Below are 16,998 nucleotides of genomic sequence, written 5' to 3'. Positions count from 1 at the left end.
GGTTGTGAAAGAAAACAGACAAAAACAAAACTTCAGAGAAAGGCACTTACAAAAAAAATTATGCTTCAATCTGTATTCAGATACCATCAGTTCTTTCCCTGTAGATGGATTGCATTTTTCATAAGTCCTTTACTTTGCAGCAACTCATGTAGGTCTTTCCAGGTTTTTCTGATAGCATCCTGCTCAGTTTTGGCGAGCCAGCCAGGAGTTGATTAACCTGCTTATGCTAAAGATTAATGAAAACCCAGCAGTTCCACAGACAGCCAGAATCCAGACCAGAGTCCAGTTCCCCTGATGACATCTCAACCCTCTTTTGAAGACAAAATTTTAAGGACTTTAAATGGACATTTTTGTTTTTTATTTTTCCTTCTGTTACTATATACATCATCTGTAATATGTATTTTTCCTTTCCTATGTTGTTATTAGTATATTGTTTGTTAGCATTGGTCATGATATTCTGTTATTTTAAAAAATTTTTATTGTTTATTATTTATTGTTCCATTAAGGAAATACCCCATGTTTCTCGACAAAACAAAGGGGGGAATGTAAAGAATTAATTGTTATTTGAGGTTTTTATGGCCCCATCTTTTGGCTAGAATTATTTTTAAAAACCTTGGCCCACACACTGGCCTCTGGGGCTCCGCAAAGGGTACGGTGTTCCACCCACTGGTTGTAGCCGACGCCTACATGGGTCTGGCAAAATTATAATGATTGGAAGCCCAGTGAGGGCAGTCATGTGACTGTCAGAGCGGCCAGCCAGTTGGCTGGGGGCTATGTGTGGTCAGTCTGGGGTCTTCTGGGAAGAAGGGAGGTTTTTTCGCCATTCTAGCTTGAAGCTGGAAGGCAACAGGATGCTGCTATGTGTTCTCAGCTGATTCCTGAGTGCTGGTGGTGTTCAGGTTGTATAATTTCCCTTTCCCCATTTTATTTCCTTTCCCTTGATCCTACTGATCCTGTTTGTGTTTTTTTAAGTTAGTTCTTGTTAAATAAATCCTCCTCTGTTTTGAGGGAGGCTGTCTGTCTGGATATTGCGGCCAGCCACTTAACTAACACTCCCCAATTAAAAATTAGTCCCCACATCATTTTTTAATAGTAAAATACATTTATTATTGCATCAACAATAATAGATAACATTTATATAGTACCTTATATGTGATAAAGAATTTTCTTCACAATAGCCAAAGTACCATACGTTTTATCATCTTCATCAATGAAACATTATCAGTCATCATCATCATAATCAATCAGTCCTCATCAATCAATCCTTAACTTCATCCCATCCTCATAAATCCATCAGTCATCATCATCTTACATTGTTCTTGCCTCTGCTTTAAATTTTTTTTCAGTTTACTATTGTTGTGTTTCAATCCATCATCCTATGATATTTACTCTATATTCTATCTTCTTTCACCCTATCCATCCTCAAAAGTGTTTTTCTTCTGACTGCCCCCTGCCCCAATCTGCCCTCCCTTCTTTCACCCCTCCCCCCTTATCCCCTTCCCCTCCTACTTTCCTGCAGGGTTAGATAGATTGCTCTACCAAATTGAGTGTGTATGTTATTCCCTCTTTGAGCCAATTCTGATGAGAGTAAGGCTCACTCACTCCCCCACACCTCCCCCATCTTCCCCTCTACTCCATAAGCTTTTGCTTGCTTCTTTTACCCCATTCCACCTTTCCCTTTCTCCCAGTGCATTCCTCTCTCACCCCTTTATTTTTTTAAAGATAGCATTCCTTCATATTAAACTGACACGGCGCAGTGGATAGAGCACCGGCCCTGGAGTCAGGAGCACCTGAGTTCAAATCCGGCCTCAGACACTTAATACTTACTAGCTGTGTGACCCTGGGCAAGTCACTTAACCCCAGTTGCCTCACTAAAAAAAAAAGCACAAAAAACATATTAAACTGACACCTGTGGCCTCTGTCTAAATATACTCCATCCACCTGCCCTAATAATGAGAAAGTTCTTATGAGTTGCAGGTATCTTCTCATGTAGAAATGTAAACAGTTTAGCCTTTTAATATCCCTTATGATTTCTTTTTCATGTTTACCTTTTTCTGCTTTCCTAGGGTCTTGTATATGAAAGTCAAATTTTCTATACAGCTCAGCTCTTTACATCACAAATGCCTAAAAGTCCTCCCTTTCATTGAATTCCCATTTTCCCCCCTGAAATATTCTCAGTTTTGCTGGGTAGGTGATTTTTGGTTGCAGTGTCAATTACTTTGCCCTCCAGAATGTTATATTCCAAGCCCTCCAGTCCTTTATTGTAGAAGCTACTAGATCTTGTGTTATCCTGACTATGGCTTCATCATACTTCAATTTTTTCTTTCTGGCTACTTGGCAATATTTTCTCGTTGACCTGTGAGTTCTGAAATTTGGCTATAATATTGCTGGAGGTTTTCATTTTGGGATCTCTTTCAGGAGGTAATCAGTGGATTCCTTCAATTTCTATTTTACCTTCTTCTTCTAGAATATCAGAGCAATTTTCCCTGACAGTTTCTTGAAGATGATGGCTAAGCCCTGTTTTTGATCATGGCTTTCAGGTAGTCCAATAATTGTCAGATATCTCTCCTGGATCTATTTTCTAGGTTAGTTCTTTTTCCATGGAGATATTTCACATTGCCCTCTTTTTTAATTCATTTGTGTTTGCTTTATTGTTTCTCATAAAGTTGCTAGCTTCCATTTGTTCAATCCTAATTCTTAGGCAATTATTTTCTTCAGAAACCTTTTTTATCTCCTTTTACATTTGTCTTTTCAAGCTGCTGACTTTTTTTTAATGACTTTCCTGCATAACTTTTTTTCCATTTTTTCCTCTACCTCTCTTACCTTATCTTCAACATCCTTTTTGAGCGCTTCCATGGCCTGAGACCAATTCATATTTTTCTTGGAAGCTTTGGATGTAGGAGTTTTGACTTTGTTATCTTCGTCTGAGGGTGTATTTTGATTATTACCAAAGAAACTTTCTGGGTGTGCACTTTTTTCTGTCTGCTCATTTTGCCAGCCTATTTCTTGACTTTTAATTCCGTCTTAAAGTGGGGCACTGCTTTCAGGGTACACTGTCCCAAGCTTCAGGGGGTCCCAGGAGAGGTACTTTCTACACTCCCCTGGCCTATGTTCTGGTCTCTAAGTAACTACAGGCCTACTCTTTAACCCGGGAACAGAATTCTTTTTCACTGTAGTTGCAAGCTCTCTGGCATGCCTGCATCTCTCCCCCACCTGGGCCTCCAGTCAAGACTGCTTCCTGGTTCCGAGCTCAGGCAACACAACAGAGTTCTGCCTTAGCACCAGCAGAGACCCCTGCAATCTACCCCCAGCCAAACACTTGGTCCCCTCACTGGGCCATGAGCTGAATTCCAGAAATAGCAGCTGCCTTAGCTGATTCCAAGGCTCCAGAGGCTTGATTCTCTCCAGCTGGGGCTGGGGCTAGGTCTATGGCTGGGTCTACTCAGTGCAGTCCGGATCTGCAGTCCACTCTCACCCCAGTACAACAGACCTTTCCTACTGACCTTCTAAGCCATCTTTGGCTGGAAAATGATCTTGCCCCATCCTTTTCTGGGTTCTGCTACTCCAGGAATTGTCTTATGGCGTTATTTGGAGAAATTTGGGCGAGAAGTCTGAGGAGTCACTGCCTTTCCTCCTACATCTTGGCTCTCATGCATACTTTTTCTAACATTTCTAATACAGTATTAAATAAAAGAGGTGATAATGCACATCCTTGCTTCATCCCTGATTGTACTGGGAAGGCTTCTAGGTTATCCCCATTATAGATAATGCTTTGCTGATGGTTTTAGATAAATAGTACTTGTTATTTTAAGGTAAGCGCCTTTTATTCCTATGCTCTCTTTTTTTTTTTTTTAAGCAACAAATATTTATTTTATTTTTTCCAGTTACATGTAAGGGTAGTTTTCAACATTCATTTTCATAAGATTTAGAGTTCCAAATTTTTCTTCCTTGCTCCCCCCCTCCACAAGAGTACGAGCCACAAGTGTTCTTTTTGTCAGTTCTTTCTATGGGGGTGGATAGTAAGCTTCATCATTAGTTCCTTGGAATTGTTTTGGATCATTGCATTGCTGAGAGTAGTTGTCATTCACAGTTGCTCATTGAACAATACTGCTGTCACTCTGCACAATGCCCTCCCAGCTCTGCTCACTTCACTATACATCAGTTCATGAGTCTTTCCAGGTTTTTCTGGGATCATCCTGTTTGTCATTTCTTATAGCACAAGACCATTCCACCACAATCATGTACCACAGATTCTTCCATCATTCCTCAATTGATGGACATTCCCTTGATTCTCAATTCTTAGCCACCACAAAGAGTTGCTATAAATATTTTTTGTACAATTTTCCCCCTTTTCTCTCTTTCATGATTACTATTGTTAACTTTCCCTTCCATCCTCTTCCCTTCCCCATGATATTTATTCTATTATCCATCTTCTTTCATCCTATCCCTCTTCAAAAGGGATTTGGTGTCCCTTCCCCCAATCTGCCCTTCCTTCTTTTGCCCCTCTCTCTTTATCCTCTTCCCCTCCTATTTTCCTGCAGGTTTACTCCACCCAATTGAGTGAGTACCTTATTCCATCCTTGAGCCAATTCTAATGAGATTGAGGTCTTTGAGCCAATTCTGATGAGTGTTAGGCTCATTTACTGCCCAGATTAAATAGATTACTCCACCCAGTTGGGTGTGTCTGTTAGTCCCTCCTCGAGGCAACTCTGTTGAGCTTAAGGTCTTTGAGCCTTTTCTGATGAGTGTAAAATTCATTTACTACCCTGCTCCTCCCCCATCTCTTCCCCTACTCCATAAGCCTTTTCCTGTTTCTTAATGTAGGATTTCACCTCTGCCCTTCCCCCTCCCCCAATGCATTCCCCTCATCCCTCAATTTTTTTTTTCTTACTCCTTTTTGTTTGTTTGTGGGGAAATGGGGGTTAAATGACTTGCTAGCAAGTGTCAAGCACACAGCTAGTAAGTGTCAAGTGTCTGAGGTCAGATTTGAACTCAGGTCCTCCTGAATCCAGGGCCAGTGCTTTATCCACTATACCACCTAGCTGTCCTCCTCACCCCTCAATTTAACCCTGAAGATGTCATCATAGCGCAGCTAGGTGACAAAGTGGACAAAGCATCCACCCTGGACCCAGGGGAATCCCAGCCCAAACCTGTCCTCAGACACAAGACAGTCACCCACTGTACAACCCCAGGTATGTCCCCCAACTCCAATGTTTTATGGGTCTCTAGGGTCTTGTATTTGAAAGTCAAATTTGCCATTCAGTTCATGTCTTTTTCATCACCAATACCTGAAAGTCCTCTTTTTCATCAACATCCCTTTTTTCCTCTAAAAGATTATTCTCAGTTTTGCTGAGTTGCTATTCTTGGTTGTAAGTCCAATTCCTTTGCCCTCTGGAATATCATATTCTATGTCCTCTGATCCTTTAGTGTAGAAGCTGCTATCCTGACTGGGGCTCCACAGTACTTGAATTCTTTCTTTTTGGCAGCTTGCAATATTTTCTCCTTGACCTAAGAGCTCTGGAATTTAGCTATAATATTCCTAGGAGTTTTCCTTTTGGATCTCTTTCTGGAGGTGATCAGTGGATTCTTTCAATTTCTATTTTACCTTCTACTTCTGGAATTTCAGGGCAGTTTTGCCTGAGAATATCTTGGAAGATGATGTCTAAGCTCTTTTCCTTGATCATGGTTTTCAGGTAGACCAATAATTTTCAAATTCTCACTCCTGGAACTATTTTCCATGTCAGCAGTTTTTCCCAGAAGATATTTCACATTGCCCTTCATTTTTTTTATTCATTTGTATTTGCTTTATTGTATCTTGGTTTCTCATAAAGTCACTGGCTTCCATTTGTTCAATCCTAATTCTTAGGCAATTATTTTCACCAGAGCTTTTCCATTTGGCTTTTCAAGCTGTAGACTTTTTTCTCATGTCTTTCCTGCATCACCCTCATTTCTCTTTCCATTTTCTCCACTACCTCTCTAACTTTATCTTCAAAGTTCTTTTTGAGTGCCTCTATGGACTGAGACCAATTAATATCTTTCTTGGAAGCTTTAGATATACGGGCCCTGATGTTGACATCTTCCTCTGAGGGTGCACCTCGACCTTCCTTCTCACTGAAGAAGCTTTCTATGGTCCTCACCTTTCTCTGTCTGCTCATCTTGCCTTTCTTTTACTTGACTTTTAGCTCCTTAAAGTGGGGCACTGTTTCCAGGCTGCAGTATCCCAAGCTTCAGAAGGGGTGAAAAACCAAAGTTCTGCCTCAGCACCAGCATAGGCCCCTGTAGTCTTCCCCCTGCCCAGGGCTCTCACCAGACTGTGAGTTTAGCTCAAGACAACACTGGTGCTACAGCTGATTCAGAGGCTCTTGGCGTCTCCTTCTCTAGTGAGGCCTTCCGGGGACCTGGATCTATGTCAGAGTGACTGTGGGGTTGGGCTCCACTCCTGCATCAGCACAGCAGCTCCCTCCTTCTGACCTTCCAAGCTGTTCTTGGTTAGAAGATGCTTTCAGCACATTCTGCTGTGGGTTTTCCTGCTCCAGGTGTTGTCCTATGGCATTATTTGGATGTTTTTTGGAGTGATCGTGTCATGAATTTGAGACCTCACTGCTCCTCTAGTCTTTTTTTTTTTTTTTTTTTTTTTGCAGGGCAGTGAGGGTTAAGTGACTTGCCCAGGATCACACAGCTAGTTAGTGTCAAGTGTCTGATGCCAGATTTGAGTTCAGGTCCTCCTGAATCCAAGGCCAGTGATCTATCCACTGCACTACCTAGCTGCCCCGCTCTCTAGTCTTTTTTAAAAATTATTTTGGGGGGGGTGAGGCAATTGAGGTTAAGTGACTTGCCCAGGGTCACACAGCTAGTGTTAAATGTCTGAGGGCGGATTTGAACTCAGGTCCTCCTGAATCCAGGGCCAGTCCTTTATCCACTGTGCCACCTAGCTGCCTCTCTAGTCTTTTTAATAGGAACGGGTGCTGTATTTTGCCAATGGCCTTTTCTGCATCTATTGAGATAATCATATGATTTCTGTTGCTTTTGTTATTGATATGGTCAATTATGCTGATAGTTTTCCTAGGACTGAACCAGCCCTACATTTCTGGTATAAATCTTGCTTGGTCATAGTGCATGATCCTTGTGATGTATTTCTGTAATGTTTTTGCTGGTATTTTATTTTAAATTTTTGCATCAGTATTCATTGGCAAGATACTTTCTCTGTTCTGGCTCTTCCTGGTTTGGGTATCAGCACCATATCTGTCTCATAAAAGGAATTTGGTAGGACTCCTTCACTTATTTTTTCAAATAACTTATATAGTATTGAGAATGATTGTTCTTTAAATGTTTGGTAGAATTACCTTGTGAATCCATCTGGTCCTGGGGAGTTTTTCTTAGGAAGTTCATTGATGACTTCTTCAATTTCTTTTTTTTTTTTTTTTTAGTGTGGCAATTGGGGTTAAGTGACTTGCCCAGGGTCACACAACTGGTAAGTGTTAAGTGTCTGAGGCCAGATTTTAACTCAGGTACTCCTGACTCCAGGGCTGGTGTTCTATCCACTGTGCCACCTAGCTGCCCCTCAATTTCTTTTTCTAAAATTGGGTTATTTAAATATTTTATTTCTTCTTGTTGTTAATCTGGGTAATTCATATTTTTGTAGATATTCATCCATTTCATTTAGATGGTCAAATTTATTGGCATATCATTGGGCAAAATAGTTCCTAATAATTGTTTTAATTTCCTCTTCATTGGTAGTGAGTTAATCCCTTTCCTTTTTGATACTAGTAATTTGGTTTTCTTCTTTCCTTTTTTTTTTATCAAATTAACCAATGGTTTATCTATTTTATTGTTTTTTTATAAGACCAGCTTCTAGTTTTATTTATTAATTCAATGCTTTTCTTACTTTCAATTTTATTAATCTCTCCTTTGATATTCAGGATTTCCAATTTGGTGTTTAGTTAGAGGTTTTTAATTTGTTCATTTTCTAGTTTTTTTAGTTGCATGCCCAATTCATTGATCTGCTTTTTCTCTTATTTTATTGATGTAAGCAGTTAGGGATAAGAACTGCTTTGGCTGCATCCCATAAATTTTGGTCATTTTCTTTAATGAAATCATCAATTGTTTCTATGCTTCATTCTTTGACCCACTTGTTTTTTAGGATCAGATAATTTAACTTCTAATTGTTTTTTCCTTTCCCTTTTCCTTTTCCTTTTCCTTTTCCTTTTCCTTTTCCTTTTGTCAGGGCAATGAGGGTTAAGTGACTTGCCCAGGGTCACACAGCTAGTAAGTGTCAAGAGTCTGAGGCCAGATTTGAACTCAGGTCCTCCTGAATCCAGGGCCAGTGCTTGATCCACTGTGCAACCTAGCTGTCCCCTCCTCCCCTCACCCCCAATTGTTTTTTTGTTTTTTGGGGTTTTTTGGCAGGCAACGGGGGTTAAGTGACTTCCCTGGGTCTCACAGCTGGTAAATATCAAGTGTCTGAGGCTGGATTTGAACTCAGGTACTCCTGAATCCATGGCCAGTGCTTTAACCACTGCGCCATCTAGCTGCCCCCAATTGGTTTTTAGTCTCTTTCAATTGTCCATTATTGAATGTAATTTTTATTGCATGATGATCTGAAAAGGATGTGTCTACTATTTCTGCTTTTCTGCATCTGGCTGTAAGATTTTATGCCCTAAGACGTGGTCAGTTTTCATGTAGGTCCCATGTACTGCTGGGAGGAAGGTATATTGCTTTCTATTCCCATTCAGTTTTCTCCAGAGATATATCATATCTAACTTTTCAAGAATTTTCTTCATTTCCTTAACTTCTCTCTTGTTTATTGTTTGGTTAGATTTATCCAGTTCTGAAAGGGGAATATTAAGGTCCCCCATCAGGATAGTTTTATTATCCATTTCCTCCTGTAACTCATTCAACTTCTCCTTCAGAAATTTAAATGCTATACCATTTGGTGCATATATGTTAAGTATTGATATGACTTCATTGTCTATGGTACCTTTCAGCAAGATATCATTTCCTTCTTTATCTCTTTAAAGTAGGTCTGTTTTTGCTTTTGCTTTGTTGGAAATCATAATTGCTACCCCTGCTTTCTTTGCTTCAGCCCTCTACATGTACCCTGTGTGTATCTTTCTGCTTTAAATATGTTTCTTGTAAACAACATATTGTAGGATTTTGGTTTTTAAACCATTCTGATATCTGCTTCTGTTCATCCCATTCACATTCATAGTTATGATGACTGTTTATTTCTCTCCATGCTATTTTTCACCTGTTTATCCCCCCAGCTCTGACCCCCCCCCACCCTTCTCATAAGTGTTTTACTTATGATCACCACCTTCCCCAATATCCCCTCCCTTCTATCAGTCCTTCCTCCCCCTTCTATTATCACTGTCCCTTTTTAAACTTCTTTCGGGGGTAAGATAGATTTCTACATCCAATTGAGTTGAGTGTCTTTGTTATTCCTTCTTTCAGCCAACTTTGATGAGAGTAAGGTTTAATCTTTGCCCAAGCCTCCCATCTTCCCCTCCATTATGATAGTTTTTTTTATGCCTCTTTTGTGTGTATGGGGAGGGAGTAAGGGTGGGGACAACAGTTCACCCTGTTCAATTTCTCCCCTCCTTCCATGCAATTTCTTTTTACCCCTTTATTTTGTTTTCTGGGGTGTCATTCCATCAATGTCACCTTATGACCACATCCTCTTTACATATACTCCTAATTACTCTAATAATTGCTCTTATAATAAAGTTATTAAGACTTACACATACTATCATATAGAACTAAAAACAGTTTAACCTTATTACAATTCTTACAGTTTTTCTTTGTTTCTTTTTTACCTTTTGATGTCTCTCTTGAGTCTTTATTCAACTCTGGTCTTTTAATCAGAAATGCTTGAAAGTCCTCTATTTTGTTAAATATCCATTTTTCCCCCCTGAAAGAATATATTCAGTTTTTCTGGGTAGGTGATTTCTTGGTTGTAAACCTAACTCCTTTGCCTTCCAGTATATTATATTCCAAGCCCTGCAGTTCTTTAATGTGGAAGCTTCCAAATCCTGTGTAATTCTGACTGTAGCTCCATGGTATCTGATTTGTTTCTTTTTGGCTGCTTGCAATACCTTTTCTTTGATCTGTGAGTTTTGAAATTTGGCTATGATGTTCCGGAGAGTTTTCATTTTGGGTCTCTTTTGGGTAGTGATCAGTGGATTCTTTCAATTTCTATTTTGCCCTCTGTTTCTAATATTTCAGGGCAGTTTTCTTTGATAATTTCTTGAAAGATATTGTCCAGGCTTTTGCTTTGGCTGTGGCTTTCAGGTAGTCCAATAATTCTTATATGATCTCTCCTGCATCTATTTTCTAGGTCAGTTGTTTTTCCAATGAGAAATTTCACATTTTCTTATATTTTTTTACTTTTTTGATTTTGTTTTATTCTATCTTAATGTCTCATAGTCATTTATATTTGTTAACAGTTTTTGTCATGATTTTTTAGCAGAGTTTCTTTATTACATATACTAAATTGAATTTTCCCCAAAGTTTTACAGATTTTAAAAACTTAGATTATATGGTTTCAGAATCTGGCAATTTTGAAAGAATTATCAAGTTTTTCATTTTTTTTTCTTAGTAACCTGGATCTATTAGACTAGAAATGGAAAATTATTCCTGTAAATCAAAATAAATAACTTCCTAAATGAAGAAAAATGCCTATTAAAATTGTTTTCTTTTTTCTTGGCCATCTTTATTTTTAATATTTTACTTACTTTTTCTCTTAGTTATGCTCCATGGTGTCCTGCTTGTCAGAACCTTCAGCCAGAGTGGGAAGATTTTGCTCAGTGGGGGCAAGATCTTGAGGTTAATATTGCAAAAGTGGATGTCACAGAACAGCCAGGTATGGTTGGTCCATTTATATTTGTAAAGAGCCTTTTAACATTATAAACATTTTCCTGTATATATTTTAATAAATTACTCTTTGTTACATTATTATTTAAAGTAGCCATACATTATTTATAATTTGTCAGCATTTTTTGGAAATCCTTCAGTTGTTACTGTGATCTTAAGTAAAAACTAATACTATTTCAAATAATAGAATTCAAAATTGGAAGGTACCTCAGAGATTGGTTAAATAACATTTTTTAAAACTGAAGTTTTTGCTCTATTTATAAATAATGGAAAAATAAGATCCCATGATAAAAGCATGTTACTTAAAATAACCTTAACTCCTCCTCCACCCAAAAAAGAAAGAATGTGCTGTATTTAAGGTAATTATAAATCTGAAGGGAAAAGGAGATAAAATCCCACAAGGTAAAATTCTTATGATAATATTAATACCAGAGAACTCCAATCCTTAAGAGATTCAACATTCCTGAGTTTTCATGTGCTGTGGCAGGAAAATAAATTAACATGCAAGTTTTTGTAGGAATCCATCTTAGAATTCTTCTCTGTACTGTTCCCTATACCCTTAAAGGACATTGACTCTCCCTAGCCACATGGAGCTGAAATGGAAGGGGATAGGAAGACTTAAAGTTTTCTGCCTTTTGACTAGACACTTGTCACTGTACCTGAAACACTCTCCCCCCTGCTCCCGAAGCACCAAGCGCTAAACAACCTAGCAAAGAATGGGAGCTGAAGGAGGATTCAGGACCTATAACAGTTGAATCCAATCCTCTCTCCTCAGAGCATACTCTACACAGAGACCTCTAATAGAAGGAGGCCAGCACTGCAGCTAGGCTTGGGACTGTACCCACCAGCAAAGGAGGAGGCATCATAATATTTGTGTTAGTTGAATAACAGAAAGAAAAAGACTGAAACAAAAGACCAGAGCATAAGTAGATAGATAAATCAACAATTGGACCCCCAAAGAGAAGGAAGAATAAGTAGTAAACTTTAGAAAATACAAAATATTCTTCACAGATATACAAAGAAAAGTGAACCAAATATCAGATGAAATACAGAATCCTGTGGATTCCCAACAGAGTATGCAGAAGAGACAAATTCTGTGGGTGTTATAGGATAAGCAAGGAAAGAAAGAAAAATTTTGGACACAAAAATACTGAAAAGGAAAATCTGGCAGAAGGACACAGTGTTAAAACAAGCGCATTTACTTGAATTCCATGCAAGCCATAGCTACTGATCTTGAAGACAAGATGTACAGAGATAAGGTAGAATCATATATTTCCAAGAAGAATGTGACAGACAAATTAACTTGAATATTACAGTGCAGGAAATAATACAGGAAAACTATCTGTAACTTCAGAATATAGACAGCAAAGCATCAGTCTAGAGACTCCACAGGTTACCTTGAGAAAACACAATATACACACTGATGTGTACACTTCAAAACCCTAGATACAGTTGTTAAATCTAATCATTTTGCTAACACTTTTTGCAGATCATCAGGAAGAAGACTTTCAAATAAGAAAGTAAGGAGTTTTTAATACAAGGTTATTTCCTAGTCATGAGAAATTGCAGGAGAATAGGAGAATATATTCCCAGAAAAAGAAGCTCAAGCTACAAGTCTGAATGCCATATGCCCTGCAAACTTGAGGCTAATAATTAACGAAAAAAGGGTATTCAAGAGAATTTGAGGTATTCCTGGAAAGGGAAAAAAAAATGAAAGCAGAATATTAGATTTCTTAAGTACCCCAAACAATAGAAACCTTTAACAAGTAAGTAAATAAAACTTTAAGCAAAGAGTTAATAATAAAATCAATTATACTATGTTTAGAAGGGATTTTTTTAATTAATAGAAAAAGATTATCAAGGAATTATAAAAATGGATATGAGGATTCAAGATGTAAGTGAAACAAACAAGTGAAGATGGAAGAGGAGAATGGAATCACTGCTATTTTTGGTTATTCTTTGTGTTTGGCACATAGTAAGTACTTTATAAATGCTTATTGATTGATTGGGGTCCCTTCAGGACTCAGTGTATTTTGTGGTAGAGAATCACAGAATAGGTAGGTGCATAAATGGGGAAAGGAGAAATGGGGGATAGGGAAATGTGTGATGCATCCCTACCAAACTCATAGGAGAATAGGGAAGAAATGATGACTCCTTTTGTTTCCTAGCAACAGGGAAGAGATTCAAAAAGCATGGGAGATATGGCAGAAGGATCCTAGGTTGGGGGAAGGGGGTAGGAAGAACTACTTAAAAAAAAACACTTAATGGACTAAGAGCTATATGTCTGTTATGCTAGAAGAGGACCTCATGATTGGTTTAATCTAAGGAAAGCTAGTACATTGAGAGGTCACCTTTCTTCATGGGTAGCATCCTGATGGAGGAGAAGAAATATATGATCTCCTAGGACAGATAAAACCAATCATGTTTTTGGGGGCAGAGGGAGGATGCATAGAACCCAGATATGTGAAGGTCTTGAGACCATCATAGTAAAGTATGATAATTATAAAAGGTTCAAGACACATAGCTTCTGGGTAATCTAATCATTTTATTAAAAAGACCAATATGAGGAGAGTTAATTCAGTGTCATTATCAGTAATGTCCTTCAAGAGACTGACCTTTTTTCGTTTTAAAAATCAGGACTTTAAAAGAAGGAGTGAACTCTGGATCTCCCCAGATTATTAATAATCATTTCTCTCAGAAGGCAGGGGATAGGACTGGGCCACACTATCCAGAATATGGTAATTTCTGCTTTGTGCACTGCCATTTTCCAATATTCTTTTCTTCCTGAATTGATATTTCTAGGAATGAGACATGCCAGAGAAGGATGATGGGGTAAATGATACAAGGGTAATAACCTGGAAATTGCTTAGTAAAGGGAGTTGAAATCTGGTACTTAAAAAGCTATAGGGGGCAGCTAGGTGGTGCAGTGGATAAAGCACTGACCCTGGATTCAGGAGGACCTGAGTTCAAATCTGACCTCAGATACTTATGTTTCCTAGCTGTGTGACCCTTGGGCAAGTCACTTAGCCCTCATTGCCCTGCCCAAAAAAAAAAAAAAGCTTTAATCCCATGAGGAACATATGATTTAAAAATTAATAAATTAGGTTATACTTGGTGAATCAGATAATAGAGTTTCAGAGTAAACTAGAAGTGAAGAGTATTAGTGAAACAAATAATAATGTGTTGAAAGATTTATGAAAGTAAAAATAATAAAGGTAAGAAGTTAGAAAGGAAGGCATATTTTGAACAAACCACCTTCCCAATTAGGAAAGTAAAAGACAAGAGAAAAAAGAAATTGATAATTTGAGGAAAAAATCCAAATTAGGACAAAAGTACGCAAATAAGAGCCTGTGGTAAATTAAAAGTGGCATCAAAGTTGTTTAAGTAGAACCAATTGCAGAGACAAAGTACTGATTTATAAAGGTATATACATATGTATATGAATATCTACATATATACACAATATATTTTATATATAATATTTAGATGCTATGCCATCTACATATACATAATAAAAATAATGTTTTTTATGTATTTAAGAATAATATAGTTTTCATTTCTATATAAGTATTATGAATTTTTAATTCTGTTTTGACTGGTAACATGATTATCTTTTCATTTCACATAATGCATAATACATTTTGTTCTAGCTTCTCAGTTTGATTCTGCATGGTTTTTAAATGTTTTGTTTATATAAGCAAGGCAGATTGTATTTTTTCCATTCACATAAAGCATTAAGCTTAATATTTTCCTTAATTTATTTCTTTAGCTTTAAACATATAAAACATTTAGTATTGTTATGATATAGAATAATGATAAAATATACTGTGTGTATAATAAAATATTAATAGAGTAGTATAATGTATATAGTGGTATTATATAGAGTAATATAATACAATAAATATAATAAACAAATGCACATACATGTACATACCTATATAGATTTATCCTCAGCACCACATAGTACCTTTATAAAAATAGTATATTAGGGCACAGAGGAATTATAAAACACAAATATTAACAGCATCCCTTTTAGACCATAATTAAATAAAACATCATAATCAATACAGGTAGGCAAAACAAAAAATAGAGACCTAAATGCACATTTTCTAACAATATTCTTTTTCAGAGAAAAGAATCATAAAAACGATACCTATGTGAAAGATAATCATAATGAAAAGGGATCATACCAAAATTTCTGTAATTTAACTAAAGCAGACCTCAGAGTAAAAATATATTAAAACATATTAACAAAATAGAAAAAGAAGTTAATTAATTGAATGTGCAATTAAAAATTGGGGAAAAAGCAGATAAATCCAAAATCATCATAAAAGAAGAAATCTTGAAAATTAGAAAAACAAATTAGAAAAAAAAGATTATAAAACTAAAAACTTTCTTTGGAAAAAAATAACAAAATTAATAAGCCATCAGCCAATGAAGTGAGAGAGGAAAGTCAAATTAACAGAATTTAAAATGAGCAGAGTGAAATTTTTTTTTAAATGTATAAGGTATTTTATTTTTTCCGTTACATGTAAAGATAGTTCTCAACTTTTGTTTATACAAGCTTTACAATTTCAGATTTTTCTCCCTCCCTCCCCCCTCCCCTAGACAGCAGGTAATCTGATATAGGTTATATCTATATATCTCTATACATATACATATAGATATAGATATATATATACACACATATATGTACACATAATAACATTAATCCTATTTCTGCATTAATCCTGTTACAAGAGAAAGAATCAGAGCAGTGATGCAAAACCTCAAAATAGAAAAAAAAAACAACAGCACCCACAACAAAAGAAATAATATGGTTCAATCAGCATCTATACTCCACAGTTCGTTCTTTCTTTTTTTTTTCTTGGATTTGGAGATCCTCTTCTATCATGAGTTCCCTGGAACTCTTCTGTACCATTGCATTGGTGAGAAGAATATAGTCCATCACAGTAGGTCAACACTCAATGTTGATGATACTGTGTACAATGTTCTTCTGGTTCTGCTCATCTCACTCATCATCAGCTCATGTAAGACCCTCCAGGTTTCTCTGAACTTTTCCTGCTCATCATTTCTTATAGCACAATAGTATTCCATTGTATTCATATACCACAACTTGTCCAGCCATTCCCCAATTGATGGGCACCCCCTCAACTTCCAATTCCTTGCTACCATGTAAAGAGCAGCTATAAATATTTTTGTACATATGGGTCCCTTTCCCCCTTCCATGATTTCTTTGGGCAAAAGACCTAAAAGTGGGATTGCTGGGTCAAAGGGTATGCACAGCTTTATTGCCCTTTGGGCATAATTCCAAATTGCTCTCCAGAATGGTTGGATCAGCTCACAGCTCCACCAACAATGCATTAGTGTTCCAATTTTCCCACAGCCTCTCCAACATTTATTATCTTCCTTTTTTGTCATTTTAGCCAATCTGATAGTGTTTTAATTTGCATCTCTCTAATCATTAGTGATTTAGAGCATTTTTTCATATGGGAATAGATAGCTTTGGTTTCTTCATCAGAAAACTGCCTGTTCATATCCTTTGACCATTTCTCAATTGGGGAATGACTTGGATTCTATAAATTTGATTTAATTCCCTATATATTTTAGAGATGAGGCCTTTATCAGAAGCACTGGCCTCAAAAATTGTTTCCCAGTTTTCTGCCTCCCTTCCAATTTTGGATGCATTGCTTCTGTTTGTACAAAAATTTTTTAATTTAATATAATCAAAATCATCCATTTTGCATTTTATAATATACTCTATCTCTTGTTTGGTCAAAAACTGTTCTCCTTTCCAAAGATCTGATAGGTACGCTATTCCTTTCTCTCCTAATTTACCTATGGTATCACCTCTTATGTCTAAATCATGTATCCATTTTGACCTTATTTTAGTATAAGGTGTAAGATGTTGGTCTATGCCTAATTTCTGCCGTACTATCTTCCAGTTTTCCCAGCAGTTTTTGTCAAATACTGAGTTCCTATCCCAGAAGCTGGAGTCTTTGGGTTTATCAAACACTACATTACTAGTGTCATTTACTACTGCATTTCCTGAGCCTAGTCTATTCCATTGATCTACCACTCTATTTTTTAGCCAGTACCAGATAGTTTTGATGACTGCCGCTTTATAGT

General features: G+C 37.1%; 1 protein-coding gene across 2 annotated transcripts in view; it reads left to right on the top strand.

Annotated features, from left to right (window-relative positions):
* The window catches only part of TMX1 (thioredoxin related transmembrane protein 1), a 63,654-nt gene that overhangs the window by 26,620 nt on the left and 20,036 nt on the right, over positions 1 to 16,998 (top strand). For both annotated transcript variants that reach the window (XM_043988096.1, XM_043988097.1), the window contains exon 2: positions 10,743 to 10,858. In XM_043988096.1, the coding sequence (XP_043844031.1) occupies positions 10,743 to 10,858 (116 nt within the window). The remainder of the gene's footprint in view (positions 1 to 10,742; positions 10,859 to 16,998) is intronic.

This window comes from Dromiciops gliroides, chromosome 2 (assembly GCF_019393635.1).
Source record: "Dromiciops gliroides isolate mDroGli1 chromosome 2, mDroGli1.pri, whole genome shotgun sequence".
Classification (NCBI taxonomy): domain Eukaryota; kingdom Metazoa; phylum Chordata; class Mammalia; order Microbiotheria; family Microbiotheriidae; genus Dromiciops; species Dromiciops gliroides.
This window is presented reverse-complemented; position numbering and strand designations above follow the sequence as displayed.